The 19492-nt window shown below is 37.7% G+C and overlaps 1 protein-coding gene across 4 annotated transcripts in view; it reads right to left on the bottom strand.

Annotated features, from left to right (window-relative positions):
* The window catches only part of Wdr48 (WD repeat domain 48), a 44683-nt gene extending 26341 nt beyond the window's left edge, over positions 1-18342 (bottom strand). For 2 of the 4 annotated variants that reach the window (XM_076843768.2, XM_076843778.2), the window contains exons 1-5: positions 18264-18342; positions 4365-4505; positions 2389-2467; positions 1704-1786; positions 1461-1590 (exon numbers count right to left, since the gene is read on the bottom strand). In XM_076843768.2, coding sequence (XP_076699883.1) covers positions 1461-1590; positions 1704-1786; positions 2389-2467; positions 4365-4505; positions 18264-18311 — 481 coding nt within the window. In that variant the 5' untranslated portion in view covers positions 18312-18342. Of the gene's footprint in view, positions 1-1265; positions 1380-1460; positions 1591-1703; positions 1787-2388; positions 2468-4364; positions 4506-18263 lie in introns of those variants that run through there. The other 2 variants (XM_076843794.2, XM_076843787.2) reach the window with 2 other exon arrangements.
* Positions 18343-19492: the final 1150 nt, after the last annotated feature.

The raw sequence follows: 19492 nt of genomic DNA, 5'->3' as shown, positions 1-19492 counted from the left end.
AAAAACAAAGGTAGTGCTTAATGGCAAGAATCATGTTAAATGCCCTTTGATTCAGAACTCAGTATTACTAAAGTGAAAACAGCTGCATATAAAATTATCTATACAGTATGATCATAATCCTTCAACAAATAAACATACTGAGAAGTGATCAGTAATGGAGTTAGTACATGTGAAGTGTTTAGAAAAATGCCTACTTGTAAGTATTCAATAAATGTTAACTAGTGTTAGTATTATTTCTATAATCTTAAAAAAAAAACTTGTGATATCATCTCTAAAGAGTTCTAAGCAAGACATATCAACAATAGCAGAAGCTGTATCCACTAAGCCTAGTCTCTGACCTAGTAACAATCTTCTTTCTATTGCTTTGTTCCCTCCCCTTTAGTGTCTCTTTGAGGAAGGCCTCACATATAAACAGAGCCCAATCACAGGACAGCCCCCAGCAGGGACTAGCTGCTCAATCACTGAGAAGGTATACAGGTGAAAAAAAATCAAGGGTAATAAGAGAAACATAGAGTTTATATATTTCCTGATTGGTAAAACGATATTCAAGGAATTATATGTACCAATCTCCCAACTTGCCCTTCTTGGCACATACTAGGTTACATTAGAACAATTTTGGCTAAGTCACTGTGAGCACTCCACTGATTCATGACAAGTTGGACCTGTAATATGGAGTTCCAGATAGTCCGAGTCCATGTCTTGAACATAGTTCTTCCAGTCCAAGCTATGTTAAAAATGTGCTCCTACTGGTCCCCTCTGACATGTGCCCTAGAGGGCTCTAGGAGGTTGGGTCAAGTGTGATGTTGAATTTCAAATCCAGATTTGCATAAGTCTGAGATCTATTATTTGATTAAATTGCCGCACTATTAAACTGTTGTGAATATCTCTGAATTACCTCTAAAACAATCCTATCCTCCCTGGGCTCTTCTGAAATAGGCTAGATTCTTTAGGGTTACTCTGAAATGGTCTTCTCGACTGGCACTGGAAACATTTTTTTCTGTTTCTTTCTCCCTGTACTTTCCATTTTGGCTATTAACTCAAAAGCTCTTAATATATGGTAATACTTGTAAATCAGAAAACTGACTATTTTGTTAGGAAATCACCATCTCCTTCAAAAATACCTGTGGGTCTAAGCCAGGCAATCCTGTGGGATACAAAGTAGTGATAAGACAGATTTTCCTACCCCGCAGGGACTTATACTTTGGCTAGGGAGCTAAGACATGCACATGTACAAAAAATAACCAGGTTACACCTGGAGAAGTTACCATGTTTAGACTGCAGTGAGGAACTATCGCCTTGTTGCTCAATCATACTCTTGGGGGCTAGAACGCTGTAGGTAGAAGCACTCTCAAAATATGAACCACTGTCTCGATGCAAACCTATCAAAGATGTTTTATAAACCATTCTTTATTTATGTCAACTCAGATCACTTTCAAAGAAATTTTTTTCAAACACCTTACTTGTGACAGTGTTATTTGAGGCAGTCAATGCTGTTAGAGTATTCACATCCCAAAGGAATATTTGTCTGTCCAACCCAGCTGATGCTACCAGTTCCTTATCCTTGGCATATGCTAATGCCTTTACATAATCCTGTAACAGAACAGACATACTATGATCTACTCTGTAGATCAATTAAAAAATGAGCCAAAGCGCTAAGATTTCAATATTACACTTAAGATACTGAGAACTGTTAGCTGTTTTACCTTATGCGTTCTTAATGTTGACATGCAAAATCCCTTATGTGCGTTCCATACTTTTACTGTCGTGTCAGAAGATGCAGATATTACTGGAAGAGCCAAAGAATTAGCAAAACCCTTAGTAGAATGATTTATGATAACTTTAAAACTTATCTTAAAACAAAGTAACATTATTTCAAACTAATGTTCATACTCATACACTCTTCAAAGATCTCTCTAGAACCTATTAGATATTGTTACACACACATCCAAATTTTTAATAGGGCAAACTTTCTTAATGTTCCAGGTGAACACCCAACTAATTTGAAAGAGAAAAATTTCTCTCAGACTGCAAAACCAAGAAATGGATCCTACCAAAATAAACACCAAAAGAGGTATCAAAATGACTAAAAGGGAAAAAAATGTGTGTATTGTATGAATCTACTGCTATACAGCTCAGATGCAAGTAAAACTAATGTATGGTGTTCAGAAGACAGGAGAGAGTTTACCTTGGGGCATGACACAATGACTGAAAGGGTGACACAAACAGGCTCCTTGCAATTTTCTGTTTCTTGAATTATATTAAGTTGTAATCTCAAGGTATGTATACTTTTTTGTATGTATTTTAGACTTTAATAAAATAGTTTATATAAAAATATATCAAATTGAATTAAAAACTTTTGAAAGCTCAATAATCCAAAGAAATACTTACATGTTTTCCCATTACAACAGAGTACAATGTCGTTTACCCAATCAGTATGGTGTTCCATAGATGCTATATATGGATCTTGCTGAATTAAAAGAAAAATTGTAAGAGTTTATATTAGAGAATGAAATAATTAAAAATTCTAGATCTGTTCAGATTTTTCAATTAATGTAACATTGCTCTAAGGTCTTAAAACTGACAACTGAATTCAGAATAAAATTTTACAAACAGGCGATGCTTTCAGAAACAGATGAAAACACTTTTGTTTTAGGACATTTACCAGTAACAAAAGGTACATTTCCAGCATAAATACTTAATTGTTATGCCTTATGATGGTGAAGGCCATGCTCTGGGCTAGGCACTGTGTGTGATGCAGAGTGTTGCAGGAAGGGGTTTGCTTCTGCAGGCTGGGGAAATCTTAACTCTGGTGGTGAAGGCTCACAGCAGCCAGCAGGGGCAGAAATGAGTGTGAGGAGCATGGTGAGGAGTCTGGTCTGCTGGCAAAGGGAGACAAACACTTCTGCTTTCTCCTCCTGCTGTTTTTATCTTTTGAGTTTTAAATGTTTTCTACAGTCCTTCACAGAAGAAAGACTGAGCAAGTTCATGTCACCATTCCAGTTCAGTAACTGGAGACTCTCTTGTTCCCCTCATCTGGCTTAATTACCAGGACAAAACCAAAACAAAACAACAACAACAACAACAACAACAACAAAAACCCCACTCTCTTCATGTATGAAAAATGATGGTACTTAAACTGTCATAAAAGGATGACTAGAAAAAGATGTTTGAGGGCAAGTCAAGAAGATTTCCAGATTATTCCACATTAGTTTTCCTTACTTTGTTTGAAATACTGTGAATTCCCAGAAAGGAGACATCTCAATTTAAATATAAGTGCATTTAAAAGCTAAACATAAATAGTTTTCTGACTTTTGACACAGGGTCACCACTGCTTCCACTGGCTAAAGAATTCAGAGCCTGCTGGACTGAAGTCCATTTAGAGAGACCTCATCTAGCAACTCTACTTAGTAGATCTTTTTCAACACTGACTTGTAGAGCTTGCTAAAGATAGACTTTTAAAAATACGAGGTCTAGAATCAGGGTTTTGAAGTAAGGCTGGGTTCTCATTCTCTGCCACTTACCAGCCATTTAACCATGGCTTTTTCTGACACTGTTTTCTCACCTATAAAGATGAATCCTAAGAGCTGACATGAGAGATTACTGTGAGAATTAAAATCATGGTAGATATAAGTGCCAAGAGTGTCTGGCACATAGTTAAGAACTCAGGAACTATGTTCCTTTTCCTTCCTTGATCTTCTTTTCTATGTCATTCACAATACGGGTATTTAAATAAAATACCAAAAGAGTTCCATCCTGTTTGATGTGGGATTTATTTTTCCATATATTTAAATTCTGTTCCCTGTTTAAGAAAGCAGACTTTAAAACTCCTGAAGGAGTTTTAAACTATGCTGTCCTCAAAGTTTCATACCAACCTTATATAATGTAATAGGGTGCTGCAGGTTTTGTGGGAACCCTATTCACCTCAAATGAAGAAAATCAAATATTTGTTCAAAATTGCTTATAAATAATGTGAAAACATACCTAATCCTTTCTTTTTTATTTTTTTAAAAAGTATGGTTGCAAGGAGACTTTTGGGAGTCATATTCTAAAGCAGAAAAACCGCTGAAAGTAATCACTCCCTATCAGTCAATATCACTGGTCCTTTGTGGTAAAGAGCTCTTAAAGAAAACCTGGTTTATGGAGTCCTTGCCTTAGCTAAAACACTTGTGAAATTCTCGTGGGGGTAATTTTTCTCAGAGGCTTACAGAATTCTGGTTTCAATGTCTTAATATAGAGTGTACTAAAAAACTCAGTGCTTAGAGATTAAATCAGAAACTGAAAAAAGGCATCACATAAGACAGGGAAAAGCAACCAAAATTTACAAATTTATAGATTTTTAAATGTAAACTTAATCTTTGCCTTACCTTGTGCTGATTGACACTCCATATTCTTATGATGGAGTCTCGTCCAGCTGTGAAAAGTCTATTTAGTGCTGGATCCAACTGTAGGGCATTGACTCCATTCCGATTGTACTTCTCTACTTCATCCCGAATAACATAGGAAACCTGATAAATACATCAACAGATGCTTTTTATGATGTTATAAGCCATGCAATAAAAAGATGTAGTCTACTAGTAGCCAATTAATAATAAAACTTATTTTTCAAGCCAATAAAATTTTTATTTTTATTTTACTCTAAAGATTAAAGGGCTAAAAAGAGAAGTTAACCTAGACCAAGATGATTAAGTTTGCCCTAAACTACTGCTTCCTAATTGGACTCTCCTTCTACTCCTTTGCCTTTAATTCATTTTCACAAAGCAGATAGGGTAATCTTTTGGAAATGTAAATTGGAATGCAACCCATCTTGGTTCAAAAAACATCCAGCTGCTTACTGCTGAACTCGTGATTTGATGTAAATCCTTACCATAGCCTCAAGAGCCTTGTTCGCCTTCCTGCTCTCATTTTTGTTCTAGGTCCTTGTGCACACAGGGCCTCTAGACCCCATTTGGAAGTTCTCCCTCCTACTTGTCAGGCTATCTCCTATTACAGTCTTCGGGTTTCTCTTTAAATGACATGCTTCCTCAAAAAGGCCTTTCATAATTTGATAAGCAGAATGCCATCTCAAGTTCTGAGTTCCTATAATAAACTCAACTTTTCCTTCAGGATGCTTTTTCCTACTTCATTTTCCCTTGGTGACCTCTATTTCCTGGGAAAACATGTGAGAATCAACCCAAAAGAATTATAACTAAGAAAAAGTCAATACACTGGCTGGTAGTCCAAAGCAAAACTTTTCCAATGTAATAAGATAACTATTTCAAAATACAAGGGCAGAGGGAGGGAGAGACCTAATTATAAAAGCAACAAGATAAATACCTATAAATACATTTAAAAAAATATTTATTTTTTGTCATAGTTGGACACAATACCTTTATTTCACTTATTTATTTTTTATGTGGTGCTGAGTATTGAACCCAGGGTCTCGTACATGCGAGGCAAGCGCTCTACCGTTGAGCCACAACCCCAGCCCCCTAGAAATACATTTTACAAGAAAACACATAACTGATAGGAAATGGTACAAAAGAGAAAAATCAAATAGAGAAAACATGTAATACTACAGAACAGAAAGATTCAAAATTGGCAATTCATGCCTAAATTTGTAAATTTAACCCAATGTTGGTTAGAATAGCATTAAATTCTTCCTAGAAGTGCTCTAACACTGAGCCACAACCCCAGTTCCTACTTTAAAGATCTTAAAAGGTATTATAAAGCTACTGGAATTACAATAGTGTACCATAATTGGAATATATAACAGGATAAATGAAATAAAAAATTTGGAATAATTTTCTATCACAAATTTTCTATTTTGATATAAACATAGTGTTTCAAATCAAAGAAGACATAATTAATTTAATAATTTATTTTAAGAGTGCATGAGTCTTTTGGGGGAAAATTATGTACTCCTTTTCCATATCTTAAACCAAAAATGCATTTTTTTGAATTTACCATTTTCACTAAAATGCATTTTTTTATATTAAACAAAAAGTTGAAATTTAATAACATAGTCATTCAAGTAATTTTAAAGGCAGGTGAATATTTACATAGTCTGTAGATATAGAAGGCTCTTCCAACATGAAAAGAAAGATGGTAATTATTTGACCAAATACAAGTCAAACCTTTTGTAAGTATAAGAATGTTTAAAGCAGTATTCACAATGGCCAAAAAGTGAAAACAACCCAAGTGACCATTAACTGACAAATGGATAAACAAAATGGAATTTATCCTTCGGAAGGGCTAAGAATGCATATACAAATAATTACTAAGATGTTTTCTTAACTTGGTCTTTTGGAAACAAGCATCTGCAACTGAAATCTACTCAAATTCTTGAGAATTTAACAACAACAACAAAAAAACACAAATGTAAGTCATTATTTTCTCATTTTTTAGAAAATTTAACATAAGAATACAAGGATATCTAACAGAACTGAAAGGCAGAAAATACACCCATCACTCTAGAGGCATTTTTAAAATAAAATTGTAGCACTTCTCTGTTGAAACCTTTTAACAATTTTCCACAGATTTAAAGTCCAGACTCCTTCAATGCTTTGGTTCTAACCCTGCATCCCTTATACTTACCTCAGACTAACCTCTCAGTTTCTTTCACGTTAGTGACCCTAAACTCTTTTATGTTCCTCAAACATGTCAAGCTGTGAACTCATCCTCCTCAAGACCTTCTCATTTACTGAAGGTTCCTCAACCTTCCAACCCCACTGGGATACCCAGTTTTTATCTCCTCTGGTTTGCCTTCACCCTTTCTGTCTTAGTAGATCACCTCTGAAAGGCCTTCCCTGATCTCACTTCCCTTGACACCAATATCCTACTTATTTCACAGTTTTTAGCACACTCCCGTTATTTATCTTTTTTATTATCTCTTCCTATATTAGAATAAGCTCTGAGTGGCAAGGACCTTGTCTGCCTTGCTCCTCCTACCACTCTATCTCCACTGTGCCTGGCATGCAATAGGCAAATACATTGGAAATCTGTTGGAAAGCCACTAGGAACCAAGGTGACTTCAATGTCAAGTTCTGCCTCTTAATCCCTCTCTGTGCACCATGTCAAATTCAGTCCCTCTCACTCTCTTTCTCTGGAACACGAAATCCACTTATCTGGAGCACATTTCCTTTAACTGAGACTATGTAGTATATATGAATCTTAATTTTCTGATTTCTAGGAGATTATCTGACTGAACCAGTAGGCAAGGTTTGGAGGATAACATAATTATTGGGGCTATCATTTCAGGTGGAGAGTAATTCTTAGCAAAACAAAGTCTGGGATGACATCTTCATGTATCTACAATGGGTGTGTTATTAAAAATGTAAACGAATTAGAAGTATCCTAGTTGAAAAAATTTTGGCACACATACCTATAAAATAGTGTTATTCAATTGTTAAAAATGTTGATGTAGATCTAGACTGACACAGGAAGATAGTATATTTTAAGTGAATTATGCATGATTCAACACATCGTGTATAATAATCATTATTGTGAAAGTGTTTCAAAATATTAAACACATAATATATTTTGAAATAAATACCAGCAGTTATTCCTGAGTGATAGGATTATGGTGATTTTTTCCCCCCACTCAGTCATGACTATTTATGTGGCTTAAATGTTTTATAATGGACACACATTACTTTATTTTAAAAATTTATAATCTACTATCAAAGTAATTCTTGCCTGTATTTAGAAAGTCAAACACTATTAAAACATTGCAATGAAAAAATAATCTCCCTACTGCCTGAGAGTACCCAGTCTTCATTCATCCCTAAATGGAACTAATTTTAACTCTTGGTTGTTTCTACTGGAGGGTTACAGCATTTCCCTAAATATTATGCTACAACTCCAGCACATTCATTTTAGATATTCCCAATTTACTCATTTTATTATAGATTAGGATATAAAACCACCTTTGATATTTCTTGTCTATTCTTCTTATATAGATACATTATTATCGGTTGAATAAATAATCAGTACTACATTGTTGTAACTTCATCAGGCTGTCAGTTGACTAACCAAGTACTATATTATGAATAACTTCCTTCCTCAAAGATCCTTTTGTTTTCCCTAAAGTTCTTAATTTTCCTCCTTCAATGTTTTCTTCTACTTTAAATTCGATTTTCTTTAACTGCTGCACCATGGAACTTACCTACCCCTTTGTTCTCATAAGGCTCCCTCAGTCCTCAGTCTCCTCACTGTACTCTGGGGTGGTTACCCTACGGGTTGCTGGCACAGTGTGTGCCACCTTTGCTGCTTTCTTATACTGCTTTTCTGGGGTAGAGTCACGATTTCCAGAATTTTGATTTCACCTTGTTCATTCCCCAGTTTTGAAGTACTTCCTTAGGATCTTAAGAAAATAACATGAAAGGTCAGGCACAGTGGCTCAGGCCTGTAAGAACAGCTGTTTGGGAAGCTGAGGCAGGAGGATCTAAGTTTGAGGTCAGCCTGGGCAACCTGAGATTCTGTCTCAAAATAAAACAACATGTACATTTAGAAAAATGAGAAATTATATCCCATCTATGTATGATATTTCAAAGTGCATAAATGCATTCTACTGTCATGTATAACTAATTAAAACAAATTTAAAAATTAAGAAAAAAAGATATCTTGTTAATATCATTGCCTCTTAAAATGAAGACATTTATATGTTGGTGGTTTAAGAGTTCTCCATTATAATTTGAGAATGTTTCTGTTTAGATGATAAAACAAAACTTTTTATGTAATAAAACATTTTATTCTTGAAAAACAAACAAATAAATAAATAAGACAAAAAGAACTGAGGCTGTAGCTCAGTGGTAAAATGCTCTCCTACCCTGTGTGAGGTCCTGGATTTAATCCTTAGCATTGCCAACAAAACAAAACAAAACATTCTCTCAGCTTTTGAAGATGTTGCTCTAACTTCCTCTAGCATCCACTACTGCCAATGAATTCAATGCCATTTTGTTTCATTCAACTTTAGTATGACCTCATTTTCAGTCTCTTCTGGACACCTTCTCCCTAAACTTTTAGGCTCTTCCCTTTTATTCCTGTTATATTTCTTCATTTAGTCTTTTTAATCACTAATTTTGCTATGTAATTAGAAAGTCCTTTCAACTTGGAAGCTTGTAGTACTTCATGTCCGGTCTGCTTTCTTTGTTCTTTCTTGAAATCCCATCAGTTGTATGCTAAAACTTTCAAACTGATTATCCATCTTTTATGCATTCTATATTATCTATCTTTGTCCTTTATTTACTTTTATAAGACTTTCTCTATCATTTTATAACTACTATTTTTAATGTAGTATGATAAAAATAGAAACAGTATATCTGATAAGGAAATAGTTACATAAAATACCTCATGTGGTTATTAAAGAATGAAGATAAACTATATACACTGATATATTCCAAGACATTTCACATTAAAAACTCATTTAAAAAGTCTGGATATAGAAAGAGGAAAAACATAATTTAATTTTTCCAACTAATATTGATTAAGTGCTCCCTAGTTGTCAGGTACTACTTTAAAAGCTGAGAATACAGTGTGTTCTAATGAGGGAAAGATCGAACTAGAAATGACAGCAAGTCAAGTGAAATTTTTCTCCCCAAGATACAGGCAAGCTTTTGAAAGCAGAAGGGACGAAAGCAATAAATAAATAAATAAATAAATAAATGAAACAAAAGTAGAATCGGTCTGAGAAACAATAACTTGGTGAACAAGGTCATAGAAAAGCTTCATTTAGACAAAGTCAAGAGTGTAGGTTAGCAATTGAATATAAATTAATAGAAAAGCAAAAAAAGTCATAGAAAAGCTTCATTTAAACAAAGTCAAGAATGTAGGTTAGCAATTGAATATAAATTAATAGATAAGCAAAAGAAGTCTAGTAGAGCAGAAGAATGGGAGATGAGAGGGAGGACAAGAAGAAAAAGTGTGGGGGGGATCATTAACTGAAATCAATTTCCATTCATGTATGAGTTTGTTGGGATAAACCCAACTATCACATGTAACTATCACATGTAACTATAAAACTCTAATTTCTTTTTAAAAAGAGCACATTTTAATACTGCACTTTAATACTTTAAACAAAGTAACAAATAAACAAATATTGATAGCTGGGAGGCACTGCTGCACCCCTGCCCCAAGGGCACAGCTTAAAGCAGAGATAAGAACTTATATCCAACCACCATGATTTACTTAAAAAAATGGGGAAGTGTACTAAGTGAGCTTTGCAATGGGATGGGAAGCCAGGTCATCAGTAGTAAATATACATTTGGAAGAATCAGTTAAAGGGACTGGCAGGGGGAAAAAAATAATTGATTAGCCCCCAGGTAACAAGTATCCAGTTAAGTTACAAAAACGTAAATATTTGTATCTGGCTTAGAAAGCAAATTTTTTTAACCTTTATTTTTTATTTATTTGCTTTTTATGTGGTGCTGAGGATTGAATCCAGTGCCTCACCCATGCTAGGCAAGTACTCTACCACTGAGCTGTACTACCCCAGCCTGGGTAAGCAATCTTTGACTAATTTCTTCAACAATTATCTAGGACCTAAAACAAAGAAATCAGATGGGTGATCCACTAAAGTTCATGTGATCTGTCTAAGCATCTCAAACTTAAATACCCTAGAGTTATTGGCAACCTGCCAGAGAGTAGAAACAGTCATGAGAAAAACATATCTCTCTCATCACCATTTTACTTAGAGGTAATCAGACTGATTTTCTATCATTAATGTAACAAATCACCACAAATGCAGTGACTTTACACATACTCATTTATTATTTCAGTTCTGAGGGTCAAAAAGTCAAGGCTGGGCATAAGTGGGTCCTCTGTCAAGGGTCTCAGAGGCCCAAACTGATCAGGGCCAGCAATCAGACTAGAGGCTCTAGTAAAAAGCCTGCGTCCAAGCTCATCCTGGTTGGTTGAAATCAGTTCCTTAGGATTGCAGGCCTAAGGTCCCTGGTTTGTTTCCTTGCTGTCAGTTAAGGATCTGTTCATCTTTGCTCCTAGCAATTGTCCGCATTCCTTCTCATCCTTTCCACGGCCCTCTAGCGGTGGAGGGTGGAATCCATCTCACACCTCAAAGCTCTCTTATGCCACATCTCAGGGCCTTCTGCCTCCAGTTGGAGGAAGTCCTCTGCTTTTAAGGGCTCACAGGATAATCCTTCTATTTTAAGGTTTGGAACCTTATTACACATGCAAAGTCCTTTTGATCATGTAACTAACATATGTATAAGTTCCAGGGATTAGGAGCCCCTTCTTTCTCCCATAGTAACTAAACAATACAAAAACAAACACGCTTCATATACTATGGAATAAACAAAAAGTTCATTTTAAAAAAGGGAGAGACTTAAAACCATTTCAGGCTCGGAAATGAGATGCTCTGGGTGATTCCCCTAGGCTCCTCTAGGGTGTATTTTATCTTCACTTGGATCTCTAATGATACCTTAATTGGAATTTGCCCCAAATCAAGCTCCTGAGAGTTCTCTCCAAACTACCATTCCTGAAGTCTCCTCCATCTCAGTTCATGGTTACTCCAACAAGTTGCTCAAGTTCAAAACACCTTAATGTCATCCTCACTTCTCTTTTATCTCAAAACCTGTCATCAAGACTTGCTAGCTCTACCTTTGAGACTTATCAAGAGTTCAACTCCTTCTCATCACCGGCTGGAATCACTACTATCTCATGGCATCTGGATTTTTAAAAAGTCCTGCTAAGCCTATTAAAACACATGTACAGTAGTCCCTCTTATCCATGGCAGATACATTCCAAGACCACCAGTGGATACCTAAAACCACAAGTGGTATTAAATCCTATACATACCATGTTGTTTTTCCCTATATGTATCTGTAAGGTTGTACTTTCAATTTTTCACTTAAAGGAAGCACTATGTAGCATCACTACTCTGGTCCTCTGGGGTCATTATAAAATAATGGATTATTTAACTAACACAAAATAAGGGTTATTTGAACATAAGCATTACAATAACATGAGAGTAGATTTGATGACCAAGATACTGATAACCTAGATGACTAACAAATGACTAATGGGTGGTTACTAATGGCATGAATACCTTGAACAAAGCCACCTCTTGGGTGGCTGGGCTGGCATGAGATTTCATCATGCTACCTGAAATAGCAGATAATTTAAAACTTACAATTGTTTATTCCTGGTATTTTCCATTTAGTATTTTCAGACTGCACTTTAGCACAGATAACAGTGGAAAATGAACTGCAGATATGGGAGGCGGGCATTACCATATATCACATTATTCATTTGCTCAAGATCCAACAACTGCTTCTCATCTCATTCGGGGCTCACTGCAAAGTATAGGCCCTACAAGATCTGACCTCCAACCACCTCTCGGATTTCATTTTCTGCTTCTCTTGTTTCACTTGCCCCAGGCCAACCACAACGTGTCTCTACTGATCAGAAACAGGCCAGCATTCACCTCAGGACCTTCGCATTTGATAATCTCACTGGAATGCTCTTCTCCCAGAAGGTGGTGTTGCTATATCATTCTCTCATTTTTCTCCTTTCCTTCAGACCCTTACTGAAAAGTTGGCTTCTCAAGCAAGGACTTCTCTCCCCACCATAAATAGAAATTTCATTTCCCCCTCTTCCACTGCTAATCACTATCTAACTATTTTCAAATCTTTAAAGCCAACTTCCTTCCAGTATTTGTGAAAAATTTAAAACACAAAAATAGAAAGAATCACACAATTAAATTTAGCATATATATCCACCACACATATTCTTCAATTAACAGTCTACATTTGTTTTAACACATCCATCCATTTGATTCATCATATTTTTGATGCCTTTGAAAATAAGCTGTACACCATCAACAACACTTAAGGCTCTAGCACATGCAAATCATTTTTTGAGGGCGGTTAAGGGGCATTTGACCACTAAGCCACATCTCCAGCCCTATTTTCTGTATTTTATTTAGAGACAGGGTCTGACTGAGTTGCCCTGTGCCTTGTTTTTGCTGAGACTGGCCTATTGCCTCAGTCTCCCCAGCTGCTGGGATTATAGGTGTGTGCCACCACGCCCAGCATTGCTTATCATTTTTAAGGTAAAATTACACAGAGTGAAATGTGCCATAGATAGTTATGACAAATGAACACACCTATATAAGCCCTTTCAAAGACACATACAACATTATCACGAAAAAAAGTTCCTTCATTTTCTTCCCAATCTGCATACTCTATTCCCAGGCAATCTAGATCTATTTTCATCACAGACTAGTTTTGCCTGTTCTTACAATGTCTTATTAATGGAATTGCACAGCTCTCATTTAAGGCTACTTCTGGCTATCAGGTTTATTTAGCCCATTCCAAGAAAAACTGGCCAAATATAAATAATTCCCATATGTGTTTTTCCTGTCCAATCTTATGGGCCATGACTTTCTGCTTGTACCTATATTTCAGTTGATTTTTTAAAGTATTTTAAAAAGTAGTCTTGCAAATAATATAGGACACCTTCTAACATTTCTTCTAAACCAGGGGTTAGGTAAAACCTGCCTGTTTGACAAACCCAGACCAAGTCCTATTTTTGTAAACTAGCCTTACTGGAACACAGCCATGCCTATTCATTTTGGTACCATCTAAGCTGGTTTCAAATTATAATGGCACAGTTGAATATTTATGACATAGAGTTGACTCCTTAAAATATGATTAGCCTGCAAGGCCTAAAACATTTACTTTCTGCCAGTGATTTTAGAGCCTGAGGCAGGAGGACTGCAAGTTCAAGGCCCTAACTACTAAGTAAGTAACTACTAAGTAAGATCCAGTCTCAAATTAACAAATAAAAAGGCAGGGACAGGGGTGGGGGGGGGATGGGGGAATGTAGTTCAGTTGTAAAGCACCCTAGAGTTCAACCCTTAGTACCAAAATAACAAGAGCAAATCATTTACCATCTGGATCCTTTCAGAAAGTTTGCGGATTCCTGTTCTAAGGCGTCATATCACTATCAAATTTTTATTAACCATCCTAAATAAAAAGTAATTCAACTTCAGTCCAGTGAGGTGGCACACACCTGTAATCCCAATGACTAGGAAGGCTGAGGCAGGAGGATCACAAATTCCAGGCCAGCCTTAATAACTTAGTGAACCTCTGTCTCAAAATAAAAACATAAAGGCCTGGGGATGTAGCTCAGTGGTAAAGTACCCCCCCTTTTCAATTCCCAGTGCCAAAAAAGCATTTCAATTTAGATATTTGGAAGGGCTTCTCCTCGAAAAGTCAGGATTTGGCATCATTCTACTTCCTTGAAAAAAAAGTCTCCAAGACTAAACAACCAACCCAGAGCTGGGACTGAGAATGAGGAGCGAAGGCCACACTGAGCTCTAAAACAAATACTGGTGGAACAGACATTTGTTCACTGCTTATCCATTACACACTTATCCATTACACACTTATCCATTACACACTTCTGACTCCAATATTTCCCTCAAAGTAACAAATCCTGAAAGATCTTGTATAGGGTCTATCTAAGAGACTCTTGTTATACTGGATAATGTGAAAGGACGTGAGATCTGAAATGGTTGTGCCCACCATGCCACAAGAGGGAAGGGCTAAAGAGTTTGAGAATAGGAGAGGAAAACTTGCATAGAGCCCAATGGTGAAGACTTTACATCACTTCTTAGGATACAGTCACAGTTGGCCTACTGGATCAGGGTTTGCATGAAACTAGCACTACCTCTTAATACATATCCTTTATTATGTGAGCTCAGTTAAGATAGATTTGGAGTCATTTCCAACCAAAAGAGTCCTTCTGTTACAAAAGGCTAAGTACTCATATTCTTGAATCATCTTGGAGTGCTAGGGTATGGTTGTTGCTCCTAACTCAGGAATATTAGTGATCCAGTCTAATTTTTTCCCCAAGAATTCTGAAGCAAGTGAAGGAAGAGGCCATAATAGGAGAAAAAATGGAGACAAAGAGAGCTAATCAACAGACTGGATTGCTGGAAAACCATAACAGTAAGGCACTAGAGGGAGTGAAAAGACCTGCTTTTGGTATGTTCCATCAGATATCTGAATTCACATATTTGATTGATCATGTTTCTAGCAATCACATTTCCATCCCTCCTCTCAAATACCTTCAATTTCTTTAGCAGTTGAAGATGGCAGGGCATGTACTCATTTTTAATTTTGTCTATAATTAGTAAGCAGTATGTTTGGATTCCTCTCCACTGATTCTTTAGCAATATTATAAGTCTCAAGGGTTCTTTTTGGCCTATAACTCAACAACGGAGTTCTGGGCTACTCTCTCTTGGACCAAGACACAGATAGCGAAGGGGCAAAATAGATTTACATTTCCAAGTACCCATATACTTTTCACAAAACAAAGATCTCTTAAGTTGAAAAATATGTAAAGATGCATAAAATAAAAGCTATCCCATGTCCTGTCTTATTCATAATAACACAGGCTAACCCCAAAGAAATAATCACTGTTGATAACCTTCCTGATTCTAAAAATGCCATTATTTCCTTTGTGGAAATGGGATCACACTATGTTGACTTGCTCATTTGACTTCTGGACATTTTTTTTTTAAATTTTTTTTTTTGTTGTTGGTTGTTCAAAACATTACATAGTTCTTGATATATCATATTTCACACTTTGATTCAAGTGGGTTATGAACTCCCATTTTTACCCCGTATACAAATTGCAGAATCACATCAGTTACACTTCCATTGATTTATATATTGCCATACTAGTGTCTGTTGTATTCTGCTGCCTTTCCTATCCTTTACTATCCCCCTCCCCTCCCCTCCCCTCCCCTCTTCTCTCTCTACCCCCTCTACTGCAGTTCATATCTCCCCCTTGTATTATTTTTCCCTTTCCCCTCACTACCTCTTGTATGTAATTTTGTATAACCCTGAGGGTCTCCTTCCATTTCCATGCAATTTCCCTTCTCCCTCCCTTTCCCTCCCACCTCTCACGACATATTTTAATTATATAGCTCTGGCTGATCTTTTTTACAATTGCAAATTAATTCTCTATATTCATGTCATAATTTGACAACTGCAGACATTTAGCTTCCAATGATGGATATCTAGTTTTGTTTTTCACAATGACAATGTTCCTACAATACACACTCTTGCCTAATTACAGACAGATTAAACATATGTACTAATGTAGAATAAAAGAATTTTTAAATAAGAAGTTGGAGGTCAAAGGAAATGTTTATTTAAAATCTTGGCAAAGCAAGATAGCAGTAAACACTATGGGTCCATTTATAGTAAAAAACCACAAAATCCAGGTACATAAACAGGAAGAGGTAACAGACAGTGGTTCTCAATTAGCAGCAATTTTGTCTGCAAAGGGATGTTCGAAAATGTTTGAGACATTTCTGACTGCCATAACTGGTGAGGTGCTGCTACATCTAGTGGGTAGAAGCCAGAGGTGATACTAAACAACCTACAGTGAATAGGACAGCTCCCCTTATCCCTACACAAAAAAGAAAGAGCCAGCCTAAAAAGACAATAGGGCACAGGTTCAGAAACTGGTCTAAGATTATAGATCACACAGCCCACAGTAGCTTTCTTTGAAGAGTGGAGGCCAACTACAATTTATACTTTTGAACTGTTTGTGGATTTTTATTGCAATGAACATGCACTAGTTCAAAAAACACTTCCATGCAAAATGAAGTTTGAAATGAAATCAATATCTGTGGCTTCTAACATTGCTTTTATACTTTGGGGACAAATTCTGAAAGCTCCTTGAATCTTTTAAGTAGGCTAATCTTAGCTCTTTAAATGCTCTTGATAGGAAATGGTTTCAAGTCACTTCACCAATTTAATTGCTGTTGCTACTTAAGAACAAAGCGATGAACACTCTGATCAGTGAAGAGTAGAATTGTCACCTCCCTCATTATACACGCACTGGCTCACATTCAGGTTATTAAAACACTGTTTTTCCATACCTGCTGCAGTTACTTTTCATCTTCCCCATGCTGCTCTATTACAGTCGTCTTTTTGCAAATCTCAACGCAAGAAACTCCTTTCTCAGAGCATACTCCCCTAGGCTCTGAATACTATCAAACTACAATTTTGAGTTACTTTGTAGTCGGGATGAGACAATTTCACCACTTGGCCTGGATGTTGGTATTACTTAAATCCTGTCATTAACGCACATAAAATTCATCTAACAGGGTAAGCTATATTCAATAGCTAATTTCACTCAAACAAAATCTGAGTGCTTAAGACACTGTACTAAGCAATAGGATCAATAAGACACATTACCTATTCAGAAGACTTTATGGCCTATAACATTTTGCTCGGATTATTTTATTGAAGGATCCTTAATCCTCACTATCTACTAAAGACTCACTGATTCCAACTTGTAGAACAACACATACTGCTCTGTTTTATACAGAAAGCTTGGGTGCTACTGATTCCTATACCCTCTCAATTCTTTTCCCTCTTTAGGGCCAATTTAAGTGCCCTGTAAGTGTTTAGTACATAAATGCACCTTATCGCCATTATATACAATATACCTGCAGGCATTCATCTGTAACGGGGATTTTACTGCCTGTATTGCTGCAAATGCAAGGTAACAAAAACTCCTAAACATAGTTCAAACAAAAGTGAATTCGTGAGGACACAATGCGCACAAGGTATGGTGAGATAACTCTTCACTAATATATAATAAATTTTAGAAACAAGAAAAAATGGTTCGAGGATGCATACTGACAGGAAGATGCTAAGTAAGAAATTCAATTCCAAAACAACGAATATTGTAATTTCCCCAAGAACACCGGCAGACTCGCACGGCGTTCCCACCTCACCCCTGGGGAAAGCTCCCACGTGCGGAATTCTCCGCAGAAACCCCGCAAGGCCTTCCGCTACCTCACCACGCCCCCGCACTGGCCAAGTAACTCTAACTCCTCTGCCGCCCACCTGCCGAGAAGCGCCCGGGGACCTCCTCCAGGGGACCTGCCCGCGAAAGCAGACGCTCCGGAGAAAAGCAGGGGACAGGGGAGGCAGGTGGGCGGGGAACTAGCACCTTCCGACCCCGCACACACACTCCTATAGGGCAGACAACACCAGCAATCCCGGGCTCAGAACCCTTGCAGCGAGGACCTGGGAACTGGCCTCGCGGCCAAACGGCAGCCCCCGTCTCCTTCCTTTAGCCGTTAGCGCCACGGCCCCACCCCTCGTCGCGGGCCGCGTCCCGCCCCGCTCATCCCAAGCCACCACCCCAGCTGGCCGCGGCGTGGGGTATCTGCCCGCTAGAGGTGGGTCCGGACCGGCTGGCCGCGTTCAGAAAGCCGAGGAGCCGGGCTCCCATACCTGCACTTTCCTCCGCCCGGCCGTGTTCTGCCGGTGATGAGCCGCCATCTTGCATGTTGACACTCCTACGTAACTTCCGGAAGAGGCTCTGACCGGGCGGATGTCCCACCCATTCCCCTTTGGCCAAGGGCGGTTGGTGGGGCGGAAGGGGTGCTAGTGGTAGGCTTCCCCGGTACTGGGCGTTGGTGTGGCCTGTGGCCCTTTGGTGCTCTAGAGGCGCCTGAGAACAAAACGGTAGTGCGGGAATATGCAGATGGAGGTAGAGCCACTCGATAGAGCAGAGGGAGCAGTTCTAAACTGGCTTCATGTGGGTGTGCCTAAACCTGGCCTTGCTTTGCACCATTTTCCTAGTTCCTCTCCCAGAGGCCGCAGTGGGCTGAGGGACAGCACCGAAAGAATGGATAGCACTTGTTCTCAGCTTTTGAGGCCTACGCCAGAACTCCTAGGCAACATGAAAAGCGTGACATCTTTGATGCTGATTCCTGTTCTCATTTGCATATCTGTTGTAAAATAAAATTTCTGGCTCCCTGTCAGTGTCCTGTGGTGGTAATGAGCCATGATCTTTAGAATACTCTCCAGTCAACCTTGACCTGAAGTTGTTCACATGAAAAGGTTGGGGATAGGGCTCAATTGGTTGAGTGCTTTCCTTGCATGCATAAGGCCCTGGGTTCAATCCCAGCACCACAAAAACAAAAAACATGCAAAGGGTTGAAGTCCTAGGTCAGCCTTTGCCCTTTGGTAAGTCACATCATTTCTCTTGACACCCCAACTCACTAAGTTGATTTCTATAAGACAGAAATAACAATATTTTTCTTACAAAACGGGAACACATGGTAGCTCAGAAACTTAGGGATTTCTGAGCAAAATGTAAAGTTTTGACATCCTGGGGGCGGGGGGGAAATAACCCACGTGCATATTAAATAGAAAATTTAAAAAATAAGTAGGAATTCTAGAAGGCTCTTCCTTTCAAATAAACCATATTATTGTTAAATCTTGCACCAGAGTCCATCTTTCTTAGGCAAGTTAATGAACTCTTCAGTTTCTTTACCTGTAAAATGAGAATAAAAATGGTACCTGTCTCACATGGGTCTTACGAAGTTAAGTGAGATAGTGTGTGCTGTATCTGGTATGCAGGAAATATTTGATATATTTTAGGTATTATTTTGAAACATAACCAAAGTGTTGTAATTTACTAGGATAGACTCTATTGAAACCGGAACTAGGCAGAT

Source organism: Callospermophilus lateralis, chromosome 1 (assembly GCF_048772815.1).
Source record: "Callospermophilus lateralis isolate mCalLat2 chromosome 1, mCalLat2.hap1, whole genome shotgun sequence".
NCBI lineage: Eukaryota > Metazoa > Chordata > Mammalia > Rodentia > Sciuridae > Callospermophilus > Callospermophilus lateralis.
This window is presented reverse-complemented; position numbering and strand designations above follow the sequence as displayed.